This window comes from Myotis daubentonii, chromosome 2, assembly GCF_963259705.1.
Source record: "Myotis daubentonii chromosome 2, mMyoDau2.1, whole genome shotgun sequence".
Lineage (NCBI taxonomy): Eukaryota > Metazoa > Chordata > Mammalia > Chiroptera > Vespertilionidae > Myotis > Myotis daubentonii.
Window position 1 is genome coordinate 79,309,635 of NC_081841.1, and position 23,983 is coordinate 79,333,617.

The 23,983-nt window shown below is 40.5% G+C and overlaps 1 protein-coding gene across 1 annotated transcript in view; it reads right to left on the reverse strand.

Annotated features, from left to right (window-relative positions):
- LIN7A (lin-7 homolog A, crumbs cell polarity complex component) overlaps positions 1–18,353 on the reverse strand; it is a 136,468-nt gene extending 118,115 nt beyond the window's left edge. The window contains exon 1 of the mRNA XM_059683709.1: positions 17,951–18,353. Within this exon, the coding sequence (XP_059539692.1) occupies positions 17,951–17,993 (43 nt within the window). The 5' untranslated portion in view covers positions 17,994–18,353. The remainder of the gene's footprint in view (positions 1–17,950) is intronic.
- Between the last annotated feature and the right edge of the window lie 5,630 nt (positions 18,354–23,983).

Consider the following 23,983-nt stretch of genomic DNA (forward strand, 5'->3'; position numbering starts at 1 on the left):
TAAATTAACTGCCCAATGTCTATCTTCCCTAGACTGCAAGCTTTACCCCCTGGCCCTTGACTTGGGACCTGACACAGAGTAGCTTCTCATTCACTTTTCCTTGAATGGCTAATTGAAGGAAGACTCAAAGGAGTGTATCACCATGCAAAGTGGGTGTCCCTTTTCCCATACTAAGAATGAAGAAAAATGAGGAGAGAGTAAGCAATACTCTAAGCTTCCACAGATAGTAAGTGGCAGAATTGCAATTCATCCCTATATCTATCTATTGCACTTCCCATTTATTGCACTGGGAAGAGTGCAGGCTCTGGGGAGAAGCGGTGAGGATAATCACTCATTACTGAGCACTTACTATGGGCCTGGCAGTGCTCCTAGCACTTGCATATGTTTTCTCAGTTAATTTTTACAGCAACCTGAGGAGGTACAGAGCATTATTACATTCAGTTTCACAGCTGAAAATGCAAGTACAGAGAAGATAGTAACAGGCCAAGGTTAAATAGCTAGGAAGAGGCAGGGAGAGGAAGGATTTGTATCCAGACGTCTGGATCCAGAGCTCACACCCTGACTGGCACATGTTTGCCTATTTCAGTGTCTCGTGATGCTTTGTAATTAAATAGCACTGAAAAGGAATAAAAAAGTCACTCTCGGTTATATTTTCCCCAGCCAACTATTCAGTACACTTTTGATGTCTTCATATAAATAGAATAAAAACATTGAACATTGACATAAATTCTAATCCCTGTCCTAAACAATTACTGAATCTTAAAGTCTATTTGTAACAACTTTCCCAATTTTTCATTCAATTTTTTCCCATATGTTTCTAGCAATCCAGTAATAGGATGTTCACTAATTCTCGGAAGGCACTCATTCTAATTTTGAAGAGAATAAAGGTAGGGAATTTTTTCTTGAATAAAAATCTGTCATTTTGTATCTCTGCTCACTTACCTAGTTTTAACCTTGAAGTGATACAACACTTAAAGACAAACCACCAATATATTCAGCACATATTTGAGCACTTAAATTTCAGGCACTGTAGTAGGTAATGGGTACACAAACATGTGTATAAATAACTTATGGTGTCAGGATGACAGCAGTGTAAAATAGAATTTTAACTTTGTGTAGTTAAGTGCTCTCCCAGAATTATGTTAAAAAAAGTATCATTGGAGCATCAAGAAAGAAGTGATTTGGGGGAAGAGTGGGTTGGCAGATTAGGTGAGTGTACAGGAATCTTTTTGTTTTGACCTGCAGGCATGTCCAAATGCTCCCTGCTTCTAGAGAATCTATAACAATAAAAGCATAATATGCTAATTGGACCTGACATCCTTCCGGATGGCCTTCCAGACAAAGCCGGGGCTGCGAGGGAAGCCCGGGTCCCGGGTGCCAGAGGGAAGCCGGTGCTGGCAGCCTGGGGAAGGAAGGCCTACTCTTGCATGAATTTCATGCATCGGGCCTCTAGCACTAAAATAAATAGATTCCCTGCCTCTAAGTATGTCTGTAGGCAACAAACATTATCTCTTCCTGCCTCTGGCAGCAGGGTGGGAGTACATGCCTTCTCGGACTCAAGGAAGAAATAATTTTCATTGTTGAATAGTTAATATGTCAAGCCTGTTTTAAGTATTTTGTACATATTAACTTATTTAAAGCCAGCTTCCTATGAGTTCTGTCCTATTTTTATCATTTGCCATTTTACAAATAAGAAGACAGATTGGAAAACAGTCTAGTGTTTCCAATCCAGGCAGGCTGGCTCTGGAGTGCCTGTTTGCCATTCTAAGTCTCCCCTGCCCCAGCCCAGGACTGTCCCAATGGCCTGGCCCTGTACGAGGTTTCCAAGGTGCTTGAGTGGAGTCCTGTGGGGCAGTGTTTACTGGGCAGTACACACAAGAAAAGTGAATAGCTGGGGCTGGCTCCCTTGGCTGATGAATGAATGAATGAAAATCACATTTCATTTCCACTAAATTTTATCTCTTTTATTGTAAACTGTTGTTACACACACACACACACACACACACATACACTCACACATGCGCGCGCCAAAATAGAGGCACCTTTGCTAAGCTATGTCACCAAACAAAAAATTAATAAGTAACCTGATTGCAGCTTCAGCCTCTCCCAGAACTGGAATTTTAAACCAATCAATCTGGAATTTCCTGATCAACACTAGTGTGGTCATCTGCCTGGTTAAATTCCCATCCTTCCCTTAAGGGAAGCTGTCCCTGCCTAAAACAATCTACTTTTTTAAATTCTTAGTCACCCTCTTTCTGCTTACAAACACCTTCCATTTTGTACAGTTCGTAAGTATGCCTTTCTGGTTGCTACATGGGATGCTGCCAGATTCAAGAATCACTTAATAAAGCCAAGTAGATTTTTAAATTTTCCTGGTTGGATTTTGTTCTTTAACACTGTCATTCAAGCTAGGTATAATTTTAGAGCATTGATATGGTTGGTCATAGCGTTTGCTATTCCTTCCAAGTCTAGGTCACGTGTAAAAATTGTCTATTACCCTAGTACAAGATATTGATAATAGTGTTGAATAAGACAAAGAAGGAAAATCCCTTGGTATAGAGTTTCAACCACTTGATACCCAAGGGAGCAACCATCCCCTTTCACACACCTCCACAGTTTCCACAAGGCTTCCCCAAGAATTGTGATGTCATGAGTATAGTATGGCTATGGCACAAGCATAAAATTTGACAAGACCTATCCTTAGTGATCCCGTGTAAGCTCTGTGGGATTACCACTTTCTTTTCTAAATGCCAATATCCCACTCTTCTGTGAGTATGCCTTAGGTTTTTCTGGCAGGTAGATTGGACTACAGTGTCCTTCTCACCTTTTTGGAAGGCAAAATATTTGTCTGTAAACAATTACTGTGTTTCTTCAATATTCTTCAAAAACCACTTTCAATGGTCTCTCTGCCATTCTCCAAAACTCAGCTGTCATTTTATTTTTCCCCCCGTCTAATTTAGGCGTTTAAATCTTATTACAATTCTGTGATTCCCATTATTCTATCCTTTTTGTTTAAAGATAATTCTTTGATAGAAAAGATATATATGCCAAAATATATTAACTATTACCACACTAGGCAAGTAAACAAAAATAGCAAAACCAGTTGGACTTGAAATAGCTATAGTGTTTTTAGGAGGAAGTTACCACCAGTTTAAATTAGAAGTTCTAGTTTTCTGTCCAAGACAAATAACTATCTAAATATAACAGCAAAATAATTCTCAATCAACGTAATTACCAAGTTGTCCTTGACTATATATATTTTTATTAGGCAAGTCTTCAAATTCAGCTAGCATACTACTTAGTAAACTCAATCATATGACTTTAAGGTTATGCTTACATTTGAAAATACAGAGTGATTTCAAATTAAATCCACATTAACTTGTTTATCAGGACATAACTTTATCATTCCTCCATTTGTAGTTAAAAAATAAATAAGATGAAACAGAGTATCGTGTGTGTGTGTGTGTGTGTGTGTGTGTGTGTATGGTGCGGGGGGGGGGGGGGGGAGGAATTCTGCTGGGGCCCAACCCACCCACCTTTTGTTTTTTTGTTTTTTACCTTTTCAGTTGTATTCTGGTGGCATTAACTTGCCTGACTTAATAACAAGTTAAGACAGCATGTACATTCAAGCAATGGAAGTAGAGCTACAAACACCAACATCAACCCATCACCTCTTTTCTTGGCCCTGGAAAGCTTCCCACTTTTAGGAGTCTGCTACACACAGAGGAAAGGTAATAACCTAAGACAGCCATTGCATTATTATAGGTTGGAAGGCTTTTTTTTCCCATTAAGAATGACTCTCAGGATACTGGGTCCAACTAAATCAATTTCATTCATTCCTTCAACCAATAGACAAATGTTGAGTGTGCCAACTATATGCCAAACAATGTGTTGGGTTCTACATCTCTGATCTGATGAAAACTATATCCTAATAGAAGATATGAAGGCTTAAAATAAAAATTAAAAAAAAAAAAACCTCTAAGAGGTATTGGCTTTGTACCTATAGTACAAGCCCTAATATCCAGTATACATTTTCTCATTTGATAGTCCCCTTTCCTTAGTTGTGATTCCTGAAAAAAACACTCTAAAAGCAAAATCGTTAATTTCATAACTAAGCAGAGCACACCAAATCTATCTTAGGGTTTAGAGAGCTGACACACCAAATTAGAAGGTACTCACCACATTTATTTTTCTTTCTCTGGAAGCTCTGTCATTAATTTCTGAATTTCTTTTCAATTTCAAAGCTGTGTATAAGACTCCCATTAAATGCTATAAAATACCTTGATCTAATAACCAAAACACTTTGGAAATTTAGGTCCTTCTCTTTCCAACTTTTCATTATCAAAAAGGAAAGAAAAGGTAAATGTGACAGAATTCTGACTCCTGGAAAATGGCCTAGAACTACATAGTGAAAAAATAAACACTCAAATATTGATTTGCTATTTTTAAAAAGTTCAATAATTTTTTAATGTTTAGTGACACCTACAGAAAACACGAGAAAGCAAGCAAGCAAGCACTTAATGTTTGTAGGCTAAAACATATCTGACTGCTGATGTGAGAAGGCTTTAGGACAAGAGACATAACATATAACCAGCCCCTCTTCTCCTTCCTTCCCATCACAATTACCGGGGGATATATTTTTAAAGCAACATAAGAACTAAGTTAATTTTTACTTTTCTTCTTAGTTAATCTCTCCTATCTATAATAATAAAAGCATAATATGCTAATTAGACCGGACAGCCGAACAACCTTCCGGACGTCCTTTCGGATGACCTTCTGGACGAAGTCGAGGCTGTGAGGGCCGAGCCCCATGTACGAATTTTGTGCATCAGATCTCTAGTGTATATATCTATAACAAGGAGAGAGAAGAGAGAGAAGGGGAGAAGGGGCTAGTCCTTTTGGACTGTGAGCAAAAGCAATTTCCAGGCAAATACAGATCTTATAAAAACTGGTGAGTACAGATTATTAGACAAGCTATGGGCTTGCTCCAAGGCTTGAATCTGGATATACATAAAGTAATAAGCTCTGGGAGAACCAAGATGGCGGCGATATAGGCAGACGTGTCCCAGGTCGTGTCCCGGAGCAAATGGAAGCTGAAGCTAGTAACACTCACACCGAATTGGCGAAATTGCTCAGCTGGTGAGAGGGTTTGCAGCCCGGAAGAGCAGAACTCCCCTGGAAAGGTAAAAAAAAAACCAGGGATTTGGGCAGGAAAGTTTGCCTGACCTCTGAGCCCAGAGAGTCGGAGGGAGACCGCGTGGCAGACAGCCGCGTCCCTTGGGACAGGCACAGCCCCTGACAGGGGAAAGGAGAACCGCGGGATTCCTGGCGCCGCCAGGGAAATTGAGAGCTGGGTTCTGTGATCACAGAGGACTGAGCCTAAAGGGGGCAGCCTGAAGAGCTGACCTGACCATGCAGTCCCGGTAAGAGAAGAAGCTTACAGAAACCAAGCCTTCCCCGTTTCCGCGGCCGGCATTTGTTTGTTTGTTTTCACTGAATCCTGTTCATGGGACATTTCGGATACAGACACTCACCTGTGCTGAAGAGAGGGAGAGTGTGCTGAGGAGTGGAATCTGGGGAGAGACTGGGGAAAGAGGGGGAGCCGGGAGAGGTGGTAGTGAATTGAGTGCTGAGACACCCCTGAGGCCAGGACTGGGGCAGCCACCCGCTCCTGAGAGTGAGTCTCCTCCCCCTGGCCCCCAGGCAAGGATCACAGCCACACCCAGATTCCACCCTGAACAAGATCAAGGATTAAGATAACCTGATCAGTCCCTGGGAGTTAACAGGGTCTGGCCTATAGGGGGATTTTCAATCCCAGCAACAACATAGCGCTGGTAACTAACTATTACGCAGTCAGCTCTGGGCAGTGAACTTCCACTGGACAGAGAGGCCCTATAGCCTCAGAGGCCAACCCCAGAACACTGCCACCCAGAGGCTGACCCACAAACTGACTCTTTGCTAAACACAAAATAAGGCAGTCTGGGAAATAAATGCGGCATGCTTTAAAATAAGGACTGTGGTTTACAACACAGAGGAACAGTATATCGCAGGGAATCTCAACACTCTCCTGAATACCTGGAAGGTCTAAGGCGAGCCACACTGAAGAATAGAAGAAACGAAGGACATTCACTACTGCAATTTTTTTTTTCTTTTTTCACTTTTTAACTAAGAAACCAATTTTTTTTTTAAATTTTTTTTTCTGTTCTTTTTTTGTTTTTTCTTCTTTTTCCATCACCTGATTTTACCCTTTTAATTACTACCTTCTTATTTTTAACCAGTATTATTACTGCTACCATTTTACCATTTTTTAAAGTGCCATTTTATTTTTTCTTTATTTTATTTTGGGATTAGTGTTCACCATTCTATTTTCATCGTTATATTATTGGTTGTTTCTAGTTTGCATTCATATCCAGGGAGCTGTTGCTGGAATTTGTTGGGATTAATGGCTGTTCTATAGGAGTATTCTCCTCATATAAAAGTCTCTTCCCCTCTTCCACTTCATTCTCTCTTTTCGCTCTTTTTTTTTCTTTCTTTCTTTTCTTTTCTCGCTTTTATTTTCCCCCTTCCTTTTTCCCAATTTCATTTTTGCACTCCCTTTTTTTGGTCCCTACTTTTCTTTTCCTTTCTCTCTTTTATCTTTTTCTCTTCCTTCTTCCTTATCCCCTAATTCTCTTAATTCAGGTGGTCACCTTTAATTGGGGTTATTAATATCGTAAATATATTTGTGTATAGTGCCTGGTACGTGGTGCCTTGTTGTGTTGTATTTTGTGCCTTTAAATCAACGCAGCAGATCCAAGCAACAGCAACCTCCTGAGCACCACATCCTCTGCTGAGGAACAGCAGCTGTACGTGAAACCTCGCCCCACCAGCCAGAAGAGCCACCACAGCTGTGAACAGCACCCACCAGAGGAGCTGCTGACAACTGAAGAGCAGCTGCTACCGCAACCGCCCGAAGAGCAACCACAGACCAAGGAGTCACTGCCACCAAGGGAGCAACCACTGAACAACTCAACGTCTAGATATGTCAGTGAGATCAAACATGGGTAGACAAAGAAACCCCCAAAGGAAAGAGAAGGAGGACTCTCCAGAAAAGCAGCTAAGTAATACAGAGGCATGCAACATGACAGATAAAGAATTCAGAATAAGGATCCTAGAGTGCATAAACCGGATGGAGGAAAAAATCGACAACCTCTTCAAGAAGCAAGAAGAAACAGATGAAAAAATCGATAACATATGGAAGAAGCTAGAAGAAACAGATGAAAAAATCGATAACATATGGAAGAAGCTAGAAGAAACAGATGAAAAAATCAACAACCTAAGTAAGACCCAAGAGGAAATGAAGAGTGATATAGCTGCAATGAAAAACTCCATTGAAAGTATCAACAGTAGACTAGGAGAAGCGGAGGACCGAATAAGTGAATTAGAAGACAAGGAAGCAAAACACACCCAAAATGTACTGCAATTGGAGAAAAAAATTAAAAGACAGGAGGAGAGCCTAAGGGAGCTTTGGGACAACATGAAACGAAACAACATACGAATAATAGGAGTACCAGAACAACAGAAGGATGAACAAGGATTAGAAAACCTACTCGAAGAAATAATATCGGAAAACTTTCCTGAGGTGGGGAAGAAAAAAGTCACACAAGCCCAGAGAGTCCCAAACAAGGTGAACCCGAAAAGACCCACACCAAGACACATCATAATCACCATGGCAAATGTTCAGGACAAAGAGAGAATCTTACAGGCTGCAAGAGAGAGACGGAAAGTTACATACAAGGGATCTCCCATTAGATTGTCAAATGACTTCTCAACAGAAACACATCAGGCAAGAAAAGAATGGACTGAAATTTACAAAGTGATGCAAAGCAAAGGACTGAATCCAAGAATACTCTATCCAGCAAGGCTATCATTCAAACTTGAAGGGGAAATAAGAAGCTTCACAGACAAAAAAAGGCTAAGGGAGTTTGTCACCACCAAGCCAGCATTGCAAGGAATGCTAAAGGGACTGATATAAAAATAAGAAATAAAAAGCTCAGAAAGAAAACAGCCACACAAAAAAAGAAATGGCTACAAACAAGTACCTTTCAATAATAACTTTAAACGTAAACGGACTAAATGCTCCAACCAAAAGACATCGAGTGGCTGAATGGATAAAAAAACATGACCCATACATCTGCTGTCTACAAGAAACCCACCTCATTAGAAGGGACTCACACAGACTAAAAGTGAAAGGATGGAAAAATATCTTTCAGGCAAATGGAAAGGAAAAGAAAGCTGGGGTAGCAATACTTATATCGGACAAAATAGACCTCAAAGTGAAGGCCTTAACAAGAGATAAGGAAGGCCACTTCATAATACTAAAGGGATCAATACAACAAGAAGATATAACCCTGGTAAACATATATGCACCCAATGTAGGAGCACCCAAATTCATAAAAAAACTCCTGGAAAATATCAAAGGAGAGATCGACAACAATACAATCATAGTAGGGGACTTTAATACACCATTGACAGCACTGGATAAGTCCTATAGACAAACAACCAGCAAAGATATAGCAATCCTAAATGACTCACTAGATCAGATGGACTTAATAGACATCTTCAGAACACTTCACCCCAAAGCCAGAGAATATACGTTCTTCTCAGGTGCTCATGGGACATATTCAAAAATAGACCACATACTGGGTCACAAGCAAAGTATCCCCAAATTCAAGAAGATTGAAATCATAAAAAGCGTCTTCACAGACCACGATGGCATAATATTAGAAATAAACTACAATAAAAACAACCCAAAATACTCAAACACCTGGAAGCTGAATAGCATGCTATTAAATATTGATTGGGTTACCAATGAGATCAAAGAAGAAATTAAAAACATCCTGGAAACTAATGACAATGAAAACACAACAATCCAAAACCTATGGGACACATTGAAAGCAGTCCTGAGAGGGAAGTTTATAGCTCTACAGGCCTATCTCAAAAAACAAGAAAAAATGGTAGTAAATCATCTAACTCTACAACTCAAAGAATTAGAAAGAGAGCAACAAGAAAACCCCAGAGTGAGCAGAAGGAAGGAGATAATAAAGATTAGAGCAGAAATAAATGACATAGAGACCAAAAAAACAATACAGAAAATCAATGAAACCAAGAGCTGGTTCTTTGAAAGGATAAACAAGATTGATAAACCTCTAGCCAGACTCACCAAGAAGCAGAGAGAGAGGACCCAAATAAATAAAATCAGAAACGATAGAGGCGAAATAACAACAGACCCCACAGAAATACAAATGATTGTTAAAAAATACTATGGACAGCTCTACTCCAACAAACTAGACAACCTGGAGGAAATGGACAAATTCCTAGAAAAATACAGCATTCCAAAACTCAATCAGGAAGAATCTAAAAACCTCAACAGGCCAATAACTATGGAAGAAATTGAAGCAGTCATCAAAAAGCTTCCATCAAACAAAAGCCCAGGACCAGACGGCTTCACAGGGGAGTTTTACCAAACATTCAAGGAAGAACTAAAACCTATCCTCCTCAGACTACTACAAAAAATTCAAGAGGAAGGAACACTTCCAAGCTCATTCTATGAAGCCAGCATCACCCTAATACCAAAACCAGGTAAAGACAACACAATGAAAGAGAATTACAGGCCAATATCCCTCATGAACATAGATGCCAAAATCCTCAACAAAATCTTAGCAAATCGGATCCAGCAGTACATCAGAAAGATCATACACCATGACCAAGTAGGATTTATCCCAGGGATGCAAGGATGGTACAATATCCGCAAATCAATAAACGTGATACATCACATAAACAAATTGAAAGAAAAAAACCACATGGTCATATCAATTGATGCAGAAAAAGCATTTGACAAAATTCAACACCCATTTTTGATAAAAACTCTCAGCAAGGTGGGAGTAGAAGGATCATACCTCAACATAATAAAAGCCATATATGACAGGCCCACAGCCAACATCATACTCAACGGACAAAAACTAACACCATTTCCCCTAAGAACAGGAACAAGACAGGGATGCCCCCTCTCACCACTCCTGTTCAACATAGTACTGGAAGTGTTAGCCATTGCAATTCGGCAAGAAGAAGAAATAAAAGGCATCCAAATTGGAAAAGAGGAAGTAAAACTGTCCTTATTTGCAGATGACATGATATTATACATACAAAACCCTAGAGATTCCATCAAAAAGCTACTAGACTTAATACATGAATTTGGCAATGTAGCAGGATACAAAATTAACCCCAAGAAATCTGAGGCATTTCTATACACCAATAGTGAACTTTCAGAAAGAGAGATTATAAAAACAATCCCGTTTACCATTGCACCGAAAAAACTAAGCTACCTAGGAATAAACTTAACTAAAGAGGTAAAAGACCTCTACTCAGAAAACTACAGGACGTTGAAAAAGGACATAGAGGAAGACATAAACAGATGGAAGAACATACCGTGTTCATGGATTGGTAGAATCAACATCATTAAAATGTCCATACTACCCAAAGCAATCTATAAATTCAACGCACTTCCCATTAAAATACCAACAGCATACTTCAGAGATCTAGAACGAACTTTCCAAAAATTCATCTGGAATAAAAGAAGACCCCGAATAGCTGCAGCAATCCTGAAAAAGAACAAAGTAGGTGGGATCTCAATACCAGATATCAAGTTGTATTACAAAGCCACTGTTCTCAAAACTGCCTGGTACTGGCACAAGAATAGGCATATAGATCAATGGAATAGAATAGAGAGCCCAGAAATCGGCCCGAACCAATATGCTCAATTAATATTTGACAAAGGAGGCAAGAACATACAATGGAGCCAAGATAGTCTCTTCAATAAATGGTGTTGGGAAAATTGGACAGATATATGCAAGAAAATGAAACTAGACCACCAACTTACACCATATACAAAAATAAACTCAAAATGGATAAAGGACTTAAATGTACGACAGGATACCATAAAAATTCTAGAAGAATCCAAAGGCAAGAAAATTTCAGACATATGCCGAAGCAATTTCTTCACTGATACAGCTCCTAGGGCACTTGAAACTAAAGAAAAAATGAACAAATGGGACTACATCAAAATAAAAAGCTTCTGCACAGCAAAAGAAACCATCAACAAAACAACGAGAAAACCCACTGTGTGGGAAAACATATTTGCCAATGACATATCTGATAAGGGCCTAATCTCCAAAATTTATAGGGAACTCATACAACTTAACAAAAGGAAGATAAACAATCCAATCAAAAAATGGGCAAAGGACCTAAATAGACACCTTTCAAAAGAGGACATTCAGAAAGCCAAGAGACATATGAAAACATGCTCAAAGTCACTAATCATCCGAGAGATGCAAATCAAAACAGCAATGAGGTACCATCTCACACCTGTCAGACTGGCTATCATCAACAAATCAACAAACGACAAGTGCTGGAGAGGTTGTGGAGAAAAAGGAACACTTGTGCACTGCTGGTGGGAATGCAGACTGGTGCAGCCACTATGGAAGACAGTATGGAGTTTCCTTAAAAAACTGAAAATGGAACTCCCATTTGACCCTGTGATCCCACTTCTAGGAATATATCCCAAGAAACCAGAAACATCAATCAGAAAGGATATATGCACCCCTATGTTCATAGCAGCACAATTCACCATAGCTAAGATCTGGAAACAGCCTAAGTGCCCATCAGTAGATGAATGGATTAGAAAACTGTGGTACATCTACACGATGGAATACTATGCTGCTGTAAAAAGGAAGGAACTCTTACCATTTGCAACTTCATGGATGGAACTGGAGAGCATTATGCTAAGTGAAATAAGCCAGTCAATAAAGGAAAAATACCACATGATCTCACTCATTCATGGACAATAGAGACCATTATAAACTTTTGAACAATAATAGATACAGAGGCAGAGCTGCCTCAAACAGATTGTCAAACTGCAGCGGGAAGGCCGGGGAGGGTTGGGGGGCAGGAGGTAGTGGGGTAAGAGATCAACTAAAGGACTTGTATGCATGCATATAAGCATAACCAATGGACATAAGACACTGGGTGATAGGGGAGGCTAGGGGACTGTCTAGGGCGGGGGGATAAAATGGATACATATGTAATACCCTTTGTAATACTTTAAGCAATAAAAGAAAAAAACTTAAAAAAAAAAAAAAAAAAAAAAAAAAAAAAAAAAAAAAAAAAAAAAAAAAAAAAAAAAAAAAAAAAAAGTAATAAGCTCTGCATGTGCTGAGAAGTGAAAGGAAGAGAGAAAAATTTTAATGTATCACAAATGCTTTGAAAAGTGTAGTGCCATGAGATTTTCATTTGCATTCAATGCTTGCTCTCACGTTATTTTTCTCCATAAGGTCAAAATCTACAGCATAAAAGCTCTTGGTTTTAGAATTTGTAAAGGACAAAAATTTAAAAGGGGAAGCACATCAAGAGTTGTTTAATCAATATTTTGATGTATGACATTTTAGAAGCCAAGAAATCGAGATTTCCACTTAACACTTATATCCAAGTTGAATTTAATTCACAGAAAAGTTAGATGACGGTTGACAACAACATTTTTTCTTATATAAGCACCAAAGAAAGATTGTAAGCTACTGATCATTTCATAAACAGTCTCAAATATTTAAGATAGCACAATATTAGTCACTCCTCAAAATTGTCTTCATTATCCATTTCTCGCCACAAATTGGCTTTGTATTATTTTTATAAACCATTATTTTTAAGCCATTCTGCTTAAAATTAGAGAGAAATGGTAGCAGAAGTGAAATTTTGAAAAATTCTATTGTTACCTTTCTCTGACCTTGAGATGAGATAGAAAGTGAAAGGAGTATCGGAATGACTGGACTTAAGAAAGTGCCTCAGTCCATGAAGTCTTTTACATAGTGATCTGTTATGAAGGTCTTAAATGTCATGGCTGGTACCTTGCTTTGTTCCCTTGAGTTTAACTGAAGGTCATTTCTGATTTTAGAGACTGAAATCTGGGTAAACTAACCTCTGCTGTAGGGAAGAATTGCTGTGAATGCTTTAAATTCTGGAAGAGAAGATCCACACTAATCTCCTTATCAGCATCTTTTCTTTGCCACAAGGGTAACTATCAAATGCTACTTTCTACATCACTGTCTAATATAAAATATTAAAATGAAAATGAATATATCGCATATTATGACTACTTGGATTTCACATGTAAATTTATGCATAGTGATATCTATTTAAATTACATTTGAAAATCTAGTTATAACATATGATGCTTCAGCTTAGGAAAAAGAAACACAACACAGATCTATAGATTTTCTTGGTATACTTATAACCAAGAAAGGATACATAGAGTGTTGTTATTCCTTGGTAATATTTTTCAATCATTTGATTGGTTATAGATGTATTAAAGAGATAGTAGCTGAGTTGTACATATGAAAATGCTCTTATGTGTATTCTTCCCTCTTTCCAGAATACTTTTTTCCTAAGGATCTTATTAATACACTAGAGGCCCGGTGCATGAATTTCATGCACTCAGAGGGGTGGGGGAGGGGGGGTCAAAGGGGGGGGCAGCCTGGCCTGTGCCCTGTCACAGTGCAGGAGCTCTGCGATAGATTGCCCCAAAGAGGTAGGCCGGAGCTGGAGATCCCGCCTCCACACCACGCAGAGTCGGGAGGAGGAGGGACTCCCAGGCAGGCTCCATGCCCGCATGCAGCGTCAAGCCCAGCCCTGCCCACCTACAAGCACCTGCTGTGTGCGCAGCCATCTTGTGATGGTGTGAGGGCATCAAGGCATGAGGACTACTTAGGCTTTTATTAGTAAGGATCAGAACTGTTTAAATGTTGCTTTCTCAGGGAGCCTTCCTAAACCAACACTATCTAAATAGGTCCTTCCCTATTTTCCTCTATCCTTATGTCACGTTACTTGTCTTGTGAGCACTTCATATTTTCAGTTAATCTAAAATCCTCTGTATAAGTTACATCATTTAACTCCTGGCTATCAACTCCTCACATCCCAGTTTCTATGACTCCCCGCTGTGCTCACATCTTCTCAACAATTTCCTTCCTGGTCCCAGGGTGCACACGGGAGGGAGGTTCTTCTCCAGAGCACAGCTGCAAAGTTTGCTCCTAAGTTTCATCAGGTCTCTTAAATGTCACCAACCCAGAGGGCCTTCCTTGACTATCATACTTCACATGCTCTCCTGGACGCAGTCTTATTTTTCTCACTGGCACTTATAGTTGTACTAGAATATGTATGTGTTCAATGTGCGACTTCTTCATTAGCATGTAAACTCCATTAGAACTTTACCTGCTTTGTGCATTAGTACTGCCACATTGCTTAAAACAGTGCTTGCCATAGGCTGTCACTCAATACTTACTTGTTGAATCAATTAATTCCTCGCTTATTATCTGTTTCTCCCACTAGACTCTTAAGGGCCATAAAAGCAGGAACACTGTTCCTGGTATTCCTGCAGCAACTTGGATAGAGTAGGTTATAGATAAATAAATAATGAATGGTTTGCATATATGTGTGCGTGTGTGTGTGTGTCTGTGTGTTTAATCTTTCTCTCTGGGTAGAGTCTAATTACAACAAAGATGAATTATGTCTGTTTAGCTCACCATGCATGCCAATCCCATAGTGGGGTCTCACACATAGTAGACATACAATAAATATATGAAAAATCATCAGGACTGGGACCAGAATGACTAGGAACCTCTTCTGCCAATAGCTACCCAGAGGCCTCCACAAAGTTAATATGAGGTCTTAATGGCAGATGAAAAGGAGCTTAGGACATGCACAGAGAAGTGAAAACCTTAAACTGCCCTGTTTATCCTTTCAGGGCCCAGCCTGGTCCTAGCAGAGGCTTGCTTCCCAGACAAGACCCAAGAAGCTAGCACCTACTCTGAGCGTCTCCCTTTCAGATGTCTTTTGTACTCTGGGAGGAGTAAATCTTAATTTCAATCCATAGCTTTGATTAGTTTGCTTAAAACCTTTGCCATGAAGATTCCAGATAAATCCATTTATGGTGCCAAAGGGCATCAAATAAGACAAATTAGATTGTAGCGTAAAACCTCCTCGTACCTAAAATAGTATCCTGTTCTTTCCTTCATGTTTTTCATTTGAAAAATGAAGATGCTAAAAAAGAACTAGCTCTCAAATTATGGACATGGATTCAGGCTTGCTGAGATGTCCTTGGAGGTTTTGTCAGACATCTTCCTTCCTTCCTCTCCTTTGCCCACCTGCTACAGTCCCCCTTGGTTAATGATCACAGCCTTGGTGAGCTATGGTAACTGAGAGTAATTGTCAAGCATGTAGGGAAAATGAAAGGTTAAACTGCCGGCCTATGTTCTCCCTGCCACCCTTTCCAGGGCCAAAATGTTGTGAATCTATAAACTGTACCTCAGTTCACTACTAAATCCTTATATTTTAACGGTGATGAAGTTTACTGCCGTCCTCACACTAACTTACACTCACGTGTGATTTTTCTACTATGATTGGGGACAAGGTCAGACACTGAAAACACAACCATGAGTTTAGAAACGGTCTCTTCCTTGAAGGAGCTCTATTCAAGGAGAAAGGAGAAAGATGCAACAGTGTGAGAAATGTTTTGATGGAGCCAAAGCAGCAGGTGACCTCAGTGCACATCAAAGGGCATCAAAACAACCTGGGAAACGGGGGTGCACTTGAAAAATCTTCCAGCAGGTGACCAGAAACTGAGTCCTCATTTTCATGAATCAAATTAAAGCTGAACAGTGTCAGAACCATCTAAGCCAAACTCCTTATGTGGCACAGTGGAAATCTGATGCCCAGAGAGACTAACTGACTCATCCAAAGTATCAGAGTTACAACTAGGACCCAGATAAGCAGTATTTGGCTTCGTCTTTTAAGAGACTCTCTTTTTTTTCTTTCAGAATTCTTTATTTCATCAGTTTAATGATTAAATTAATCAATTAATTGTATTTTAATGACAAAGAGATAAAAATACTTTTATATATTGACTTTATGCACAGCAATCCTACCGATAACCCATCATCAGTAAATTACACACTTTGCACTGAGCTGTTGGTGAATTAATTTATTCAGCTACAACCACTGTCTCTCCCAGCTTGCCTCTTGAGCTACTTGCTGCATGAAACTAATCACACTGGGAAGGACAGGGACAGCCTGGCTGTGAACAAGAACAAACTTTAAGACCAGATCTTGGTCAGATTGCATTTCCTCTCCACAACTGAGGGAGGCATCTAAGGGCTAAGGTACAACCAAAAGTGAAATATTTTCAGTAGTGTGTAGCAGTATATCAATTCCTCAGGTATGCAATTTTCTTGGAGTTTTGTTTTTTTTTCTCCTAGTGTAGTCGATGTACTTGGGCTATTTAAAGACTGATTAAGTAATGAGACAATATAAGAGCTCATTACATTAAAACAGAAATACTTAGAAAATATATAATTTCTCGTAGCTTGCCATCTGTTTGGCTCTTAGTGGCAATGGATTTATCCTGCTTAGTGCAGATGATGGTACTGGAGTGATAGCATGGATCATACAATGGATTTCTGAGTTCTTTAAGTACTGTTATTAATTTACAAGTTTGCAAATTAACATTTCCCAAAATAAAAATAATTATTTTTCAACTTTTACCCCCAAGCGAAGTTGCTATGAGCACCAAATAAGATCTGTTCTGGCGCCAACAGATTGCCTTGAAGTCACCCACAATCTCCCCAAATTAAAGACCTCACTGGCTCTTCCACTGTACTCGCAGCAGGATGCACCTCTGCCTTGTCCCACAGTCCAGTTTAAGCCGCTCAAAAGAATATTTTTAGAGGCACATCAAACTAAATCATTTTCGTCTGAACACACCATTTCCAAATGGCCACCCAGGGTCCTAAATCCGGCCGCTGCGGAGGGGGACAAGCAGGTATCCTCCGCTGCAGGGTCGCGGGACTCGAGCGCCTTCACCACTGGACAGGGGAAGCCAGGAAGACAACCCAACACTCGGTGACAGGTGTAACCCCTCAGGGGTGCAGCAGCGAGGCCCCGATCCAAGCGGATGTCCTCACCCTCAGGCTGGAGGAGGACTTGGGGGGAAAGAGAACGCCGCTTCCGCATCAAGTCAGAGAGCTGGGCGCACAGGGTCGCAGGTCAGAAGTTGAATTTCAACCCCGTCTGCGCTGCGTCCCAGCGCATTCCGCAGCCCGGGCACCGCGGTGGCTACGGGGGGAAGAGACCGAGGCTGGCGGGGCAAGGGAAACTGTGGGTGGCCGCTGCCCGGGAGCACGGGGCGGTGGGGGCAGATACGACCCCCTCCGCCTTCGGAGCCGGGAATAACGGGACTCAGCTGCAGTGACGATGCGCCCCCGGCCGGGGCACCGCGCTGCCCTTTGGCCAAGAGCAACTCCCGCCGCCGCAGCCCAGCCGCCGTGCGCCCTGGCACCGCTGCCCCGGGGTGCGCCTGGCCCGCCCCCGGGCGGCTGCCTGGGCACCGGCAGCGGGACGGACCATCGCCCCCGGCGCCGGGAACAAACTTCCTCCTTCCTGGGTCCCCCCAGCCGCGCTTTCCAGGTCTCGGGCTGCAGGCGCCCCCGCCGGGCACGGCGAGCTTCCTCCCGGCCCCTCCGCAGCCCCGAGCCCCGGGCGCCGGGCGGTCGCCCCGCATCCGCTCCAACAATGCCCGCGGCCCCCGGCGACCCGGCGAGGGGCTGGGAGGGGCGGCGAGGGGCGGCGAGGGGCGGCGAGGGCTCCGGGGCCGGCGAAGGCACCCCTAGCCGGCCCGGCGGGGAGCCGAGGCAGAGAAAGGGGAAGAAAGTCTCCTGCTCTCAGCGCGAACGCCTCGCCTTCTTCGCTCGCCCTTGCTCGCTCGCTCTGCTCCCCCCGCCCGAGCATGTCCGCCTGTCCCGGTGGCAGTTGGCGGGGAGAGAAGAGGAGGCAGAGGGGAGGCAATGGGCTGACGGGCGGGTCGCGCCCTTACCTCTGTCCAGAGTGAGCGGCTGGACCACTGTCAATGTCGCCATGTCTGCGGTGGGAGCCCGAGTGACGCTCAGCTTCAGCAGCAGCAACCGTTTTTAGTGAGAAAAAAAGGAGGAGATTGGGGGCGGGGGTGGAGAGGGAAGATGGAAAGGAGGGGAAGGAGGGGGGAGGAGGAAGGTGGCGGCGGCGGTGGAGGAGAAGAAAGCTTGGGTGGGTTGGCAGCCAGATGGAGACGCAACTGTTTGGCTGCGGACAGACCTTCAGATGCCGCGTGGAGCTGAGCAGGTATCAGAGCGGCTGCATCGCCGGCGCAGGGGCGGAAGGCTCTGCCCGAGAACTTCGCTGTTCCAGCCCAGAGCACACACGGGTGCAGATGGCGTGTTGCTTTCTTTCAACTTTCCAGTGAAATGAAATGGTCAGAGTATGCGTGCCCCAGGGGGGAGGGGAGAAGGTTGAAGAGGGATGGGGGAAGGGAGGTAGAGAGGTGATTTTTTTTTATTTTTATTTTTTTTCAGATTAAGAGAATTTGTCAAACCTGTAACCCCATCCCCTGGGGAGAAAATGCTTCTAGTTCAGAAATGTTGGGATTTATATGTAGTTGCTGTTAATTTCTGTTGTTATTATTATTTGGAATGTTGACTTGTAACAGTAGCAAGGTAACTGACTTAAGGGCAGGGTTCTGTCACTAGGTCTCCATTAAAGACCTGAGTGTATTGCCTAGAAAATAACTTATCTCAAAAGCAAACTTCTTAAAAATGGTTTTAAATAAAAAACACGAAGAGAAGTTCCACTACTAAGTTTGTGAAACATGTACCTAGCACATTTTCAGGTTTGTCTATGTTGCCAGTGGTTATTCGGTTGTCACTTATTAACATGTATGTCAGGATTAGAGCTAGGAGTATTACATGCCATGTGCCCTGGTCTGATTTAGGAATTCAATACAGCTCCTACTTTCCTGTAGCTTATGATCTAGTGGGATGTGATGTTATTAAAAGGGTGACTTTAGAGTCAGTTGATCAGAATCCAATTACTAAAACCTTCAAGTACTGGCTGTGACCTCTTCAACTGCTTTCACTATCTTGCCACTGTAGGGACTCACTTCCTGGTAAAGAAATTAAGAAGTATATAGAAATCTTATGTAAGCAGAATGGTGATGACCGTGGGTTTAGGATTGTAAAGGACAAAGCTGCCTCCATTCCCTTCCCTAGAACAGGGCAGAATTGTTTTGGCCAGCAATACATTCTGTTTTAAAGCAAAATATTTGTATGTGATCCATATCATTGTCTTCTGATGACAAAATGGATGATTTCTGGAGATCATTTGCATCCAAGGCCTGCATTTTTATTTTTTAATATATTTTTATTGATTTCAGAGAGGAAGAGAGCAGGAGAGAGAGATAGAAACACCACTGATGAGAGAATCATTGATCAGCTGCCTCCTGTACACCCCCTACTGGGGATTGAGCCCACTACCCAGGCATTTGCCTTGACCAGGAATTGAACTTCCATCTCCTGGTCCATATGCTGGTGCTCAACTGCTGAGCCACACTGGCTGGGACATTGGTCTACATTTTTTAAAAAAGGAAGCAAGATTTCACCGATGATTTGAGAAAGTAGAAGATGGCCATACATCCAACAGACCCTAAAGACATCCCTGAAATAGCTCAACATGCCTATATTTTTTCTGAGTGTTTTAGAAAGAACCTGATCTTGAAATTCAAGTCTTAGTTATGTTTTCTTTAGAAATCATATAATTCCTCACTGATCCCGTTTCCTCACCTGTCAAACATGGTAATAACCTTCACTCTCACTGAGAGTCTGTAAAAGAGGAAACTAATTCTACCTTTCAATCTTGCTGAGTTTGTGAGGGTCCGAATGTGCTTTGAAAACAGTAAGGCATATATAAATTTATACATACAGCAAACATACATCCCACCTGAACTGTGCGGCAAGCACTCTGCTAGGCTCTGGCCTTGCAGAGATTAATGAGATGTGGCCCTGTCCCTGGACAGTGCTGGGTCCAGGCTGGGAGACAAATGAGCAAGCTATGCAGTAAGTGCTCTAAGCATCACAGAAAGGAAGTACTATGGGACTGAGGAAGAAGCAACAATTCTGCTTGATTACCATTATTCACATCCCCTAAATCAAACAACAGAAAGAAGTTGAATTGTGCACAATAAAAGCATAGCATGTTCCAAGGCCTTGCACAAAATATCAAACCTCATTCAATAATTGAGGATGAAAAGAACACACAAATCCCCTAGCTACTAATGCAGTTCTTTAAGAACATACTTTATTATGAATATATATTTGAGCAGCTTCATTCCTAACTCTAAAAGCCATACATTGTACCTATTTCAACACAAATCTGAGATTGTAAGGCCCATGAAGGTTTTTTATCTTTGTTTCCTAATATATCCCCAACACCAAACATGTTTGTTTCTAGACTTATGCCTTGAGCTCCCTAATTGAAAATTTGTTCTATCATTCTTAGGGCATTGACAATGTAGGGTTTTCATAGGGACTGAAAGGGAAAGTAAGAGGAAGCATAATTTACCATACATTAATTGGTTATTATTTCTAAAAGGGAGAACTTTAATGCCTTTAGCTTGTGCCTATGCAGGTACAGAAAATGAGTAATAAACAATTAGTATCTGTTAGAATTTATTTTTTAATGAAGTATAAATAACTAACTACTATCTCTCCAATAACATATGTGAATTTCTATTTAAGACATAAGAAAATTTCTGTAATCTCTTCTTTTACTTGGGTAGATGTGACCATACTTAGGTCTCTTGAATAATTGCTTGGACCACTCCTATGCCACCCACAGTGTTTTAAGGTCAATGTACTTGATTTATTCACATATATGCTGTTCTGTTGATTGTGTATTAATCAGGGAACTGTTAAAACACATGTGATTATACCGTTAGCTATTTGGTTGCACAATCATTAATTACTATTTTTCATTAAACTATATATAGTAATTTAGTTCATTGGCACCTGTGTTTTTAATGGAATTCATTCATTCAATATATACTTACTAAGCACTTTATATGTGCCAGGCCTGGTGCTAGGCTGTTTTCTCTTTCTTCCTCTTTTCAGCCCAGAAAAAGTAGGTATTGTTATTTCATTTTATAGATAAGCACAACTGAGACTCAGAGGTTAAGCAACACCTGTTTAGTAGTGCCTATGCTGTTCATTAGGAAAAAGACTTTAGCCCAGCCAGGTGTGCTCAGTGGTTGAGTGTCAACCTGAGAACCAGGAGGTCACCAGTTCGATTCCCAGTCAGGGCACAGGCCCAGGTTTCGGGCTCTATCCCCAACAAGGGAAATGCAGGAAGCAGCTGATCAATGATTCTCTCTCATCATTGATGTTTCTATCTCTCTCTCCCTCTCCCTCCCTCTCTGAAATCAATAAAAATATATTTTTTTAAAAAAGAAAAAGACTTTAGCCTGGCCAGAGTGGCTCAGTGGATTGAGCATCATCCTCCGCCCTCTGCACTGAGAGGTTGCTGCTGCCCAGGTTGCAGGCTAGATCCCCAGTGAGATGGAGGCAGGTCGGCGGCAGCTGATTTATGTTTCTTTCTCTCTCTCTCTTCCTCGACCTTCCTCTCTCCCTAAAATCAATGAAAATACATTTTTTTTTTAAAAAAATAAAACATTTAAAAAGACTTTATTTTGTACTTTGGAAGATTTCATGATTTCAGCATTGCATTTCAGAGTTTCTTCCTCTTTTGTTGTTATGTTTGAGGTATATTTTAAAAAGGGCGAATGCATATAGGAAATTTAAGTTAAAGTAGAAAAAAAACTATGATACAGGTTTCATTTTATATAGGTTAATATTAAAATGACTATCTACTTTGAAATATAAAATCTGTTTTTGTTAAAAAAAAAATCATTCAAAGCTACATTAAGGTCTTTTTTACTTCATTGAATCTTTTTTGATTATGTGACAAAATCAAGAGGTTTGCATAAAATGTTAGCATACCAAAAATGTGTTTGTTAGATTATAAATGGAGTATAACAAGCACAGTTACATATGAGAAAAATAGCACCTTCAAACTGGAATTCTTTCAGCCTTTGGTGTTAGAAATTATTTTTGACTGATTCAAAATATCACGTTATCTTCCTTAATTCTCACAGCTTTGTCAAAATAACACTAGATTAAGCTGAAGTGCCAACCTATACTTTGGAACACAAATGGTTATAGGTGGTTGTTGTTTTTAATCATTATTTATAAAGAATTTTACTATATTTATTTTATCCTTAGATTGGTTTGATAAATATTTTTTTCTGCTCATTCAACAAATACTTAATATACTTACCATCTACGCACTGTTTTAGGCACTGAGATTTCAGTGAACAAGAAAAGGCCCTGATTGTGCCGGGGGGGGGGGGGGGGGGGGGGGGGGGGGGGAAGAGATGGTAAGTAAAGTAATAAACAAATCAAAAAGAGAATAATGAGTGGTGAAGTGCTATGCAGAGAATGAGCAATTTGGCATTTGAATTGGGTCTAGAATAATGTCAGAATCACAAAAGACAGAGCTAAGGAGAAGGGCATTCCCCAGGAGTAGGAGAGCAAAGCCAGGGACTGGAGAGCAGGCATGTTACATGTTTGGGTAAAACAGGTAGTTCAATTTGCAGTATAAGAAAAACAAGCCTAAAGACAGCCATTGAGAGTCAGATTGCAATAGTGTAATTAACAGAAATATAATGAACTTTTTCATGAATAACTTTGTGTCCACCATAGAAGGAAATGTACGAGTACAATCTGGGCTGAGAAAAAAAAAAACTGTTGGAGCATCTGCATTAAAAATTACTAACATCAGAATAAAATGAAGAGTTACTAATTCAGAGTTGGATATTAGAAAATTGAAGATGAAATGTAAATATTAACAGTCAATTCTAATTATTTTTATTTCTTTCAAAAGAAAGAGAAAAGAGCCTTGAGAGAAGAAAATCTGTCATCTGAATAATTCCTCAGTTGTAGGGTCTTATTTGCATTATTTTATATTACCAGTTATCATGCAAATCATAAGTATAATAATTAACATTTACTCTGATTCTGCCATAGGGAATAGTACATGTAGTAAGTGCAAAGTCTTTTTAATACTAGGGTGGTTTATTTTTATTTATTTTTTAATAATCCTTTATTGTTGAAAGTATTATATATGTTCCTTTTTTTCCCTAATTGGCCCCCTCCAGCCCACCCCTGCCTCAGGCCTTCATTACCTGGCACTCACCCACCTTCCCCTGTCTTCCCTCTGAGATTACACACTGTTCCATGTTTTGAGTTTCTGGATCCACTCCGTTCATCAGTTTATTTGGTTATTTAGATTCCACATATGAGTGCAATCATGTGATAGTTGGTGTTTTATTTAGGCCTATTTAACTCATAGAATATAAAATGATGTTTGTGTTTTAGTTGGAAGTGCACATCTTCTGATTTCACAGTTTGAAGTTATGATAGATTTTTTTATACTGAAATTTGAACTTAAAGCTCACAATTTTTTTCTTTTCCTTTATGCATCCCAACTTCATATTGACAGCATTGGGAAAGCTCACGTGATAAGAGAGAGTCAAGACAAAATGATTTTTTAAAGTAATACTGGACTCATCTTTTTTCTCACATATACTCAAGAGGTATTTCCAAACTTTAGAACTCAAAATCTTTATTGGTTTAAAAATATATTTGTATCACCATTACTGGGGTACATTAAAAAATTGAAGATAGTCAGTTTTTAGTAAAAATTATTCTTATCCAACACATGTTTATTATGCACCTGCTATATGCCAGGAGTTTTTCTGTGCCTGCGGAGATTCAGTGTTAAAGATGTAAAGATAGTCTGTCTTAATGGATTCTAGTTTTTATGATGGGAGACATAAAATACAAATACATAATAAATCAGGTAATCCTAAGAGGCAGTAAGGACAATAAACAGTGATATGCTAAAGCCTGTTCACACTGTTATTCAAAACCCAACTGTGTGCATCTTGTCCCAACATCACTTTTAGTGACATCACATTGGTATC